We start from the raw sequence: 474 nt of genomic DNA, 5'->3' as shown, positions 1-474 counted from the left end.
TGTATTGTTTTCACATTTTCTTTAAGGCGTGCATTGCCGTAACAATTTTTATAAAATTGAGTTGAAGGTATGACTAAATCGTTATTCTATTCATCATTGTGGCCATAATAATGCAAATCAATTATAAAGAAAGTAAATTTCATGATTTTTTTCTTAGCTATGTCAATCGAAGTTGGATGTAATCATGGATATAGGTACCCGTTAGGAAATGTTAATCATGAGGACAAGCATAGTTCTATTCCGTTTTCTTAATTCAAGATATCACATCGTTACGGTTACAGAGGACATGTTGAGTATATTTCTTACTTTTATTTAATTAACAATTTTACCATTATAAATTAACAGATTTTACAATAAACAGTAGAATATGTGGGTGGTTTTGACCTGTGTCAAATGTGAAAGTTGCATAGGTAATATCCAAATAGGTTTTATGGTGAAGTGTACAGAGGTGAGGGCTGGGTTGGTGGGGTGTAT

General features: G+C 31.9%; 1 protein-coding gene across 1 annotated transcript in view; it reads right to left on the bottom strand.

Annotated features, from left to right (window-relative positions):
• Positions 1-348: 348 nt before the first annotated feature.
• LOC119587246 overlaps positions 349-474 on the bottom strand; it is a 2,008-nt gene continuing 1,882 nt past the window's right edge. Inside the window, exon 4 of the mRNA XM_037936000.1 lies at positions 349-384. Within this exon, the coding sequence (XP_037791928.1) occupies positions 349-384 (36 nt within the window). The remainder of the gene's footprint in view (positions 385-474) is intronic.

Source organism: Penaeus monodon, chromosome 22, assembly GCF_015228065.2.
Source record: "Penaeus monodon isolate SGIC_2016 chromosome 22, NSTDA_Pmon_1, whole genome shotgun sequence".
Lineage (NCBI taxonomy): Eukaryota > Metazoa > Arthropoda > Malacostraca > Decapoda > Penaeidae > Penaeus > Penaeus monodon.
This window is presented reverse-complemented; position numbering and strand designations above follow the sequence as displayed.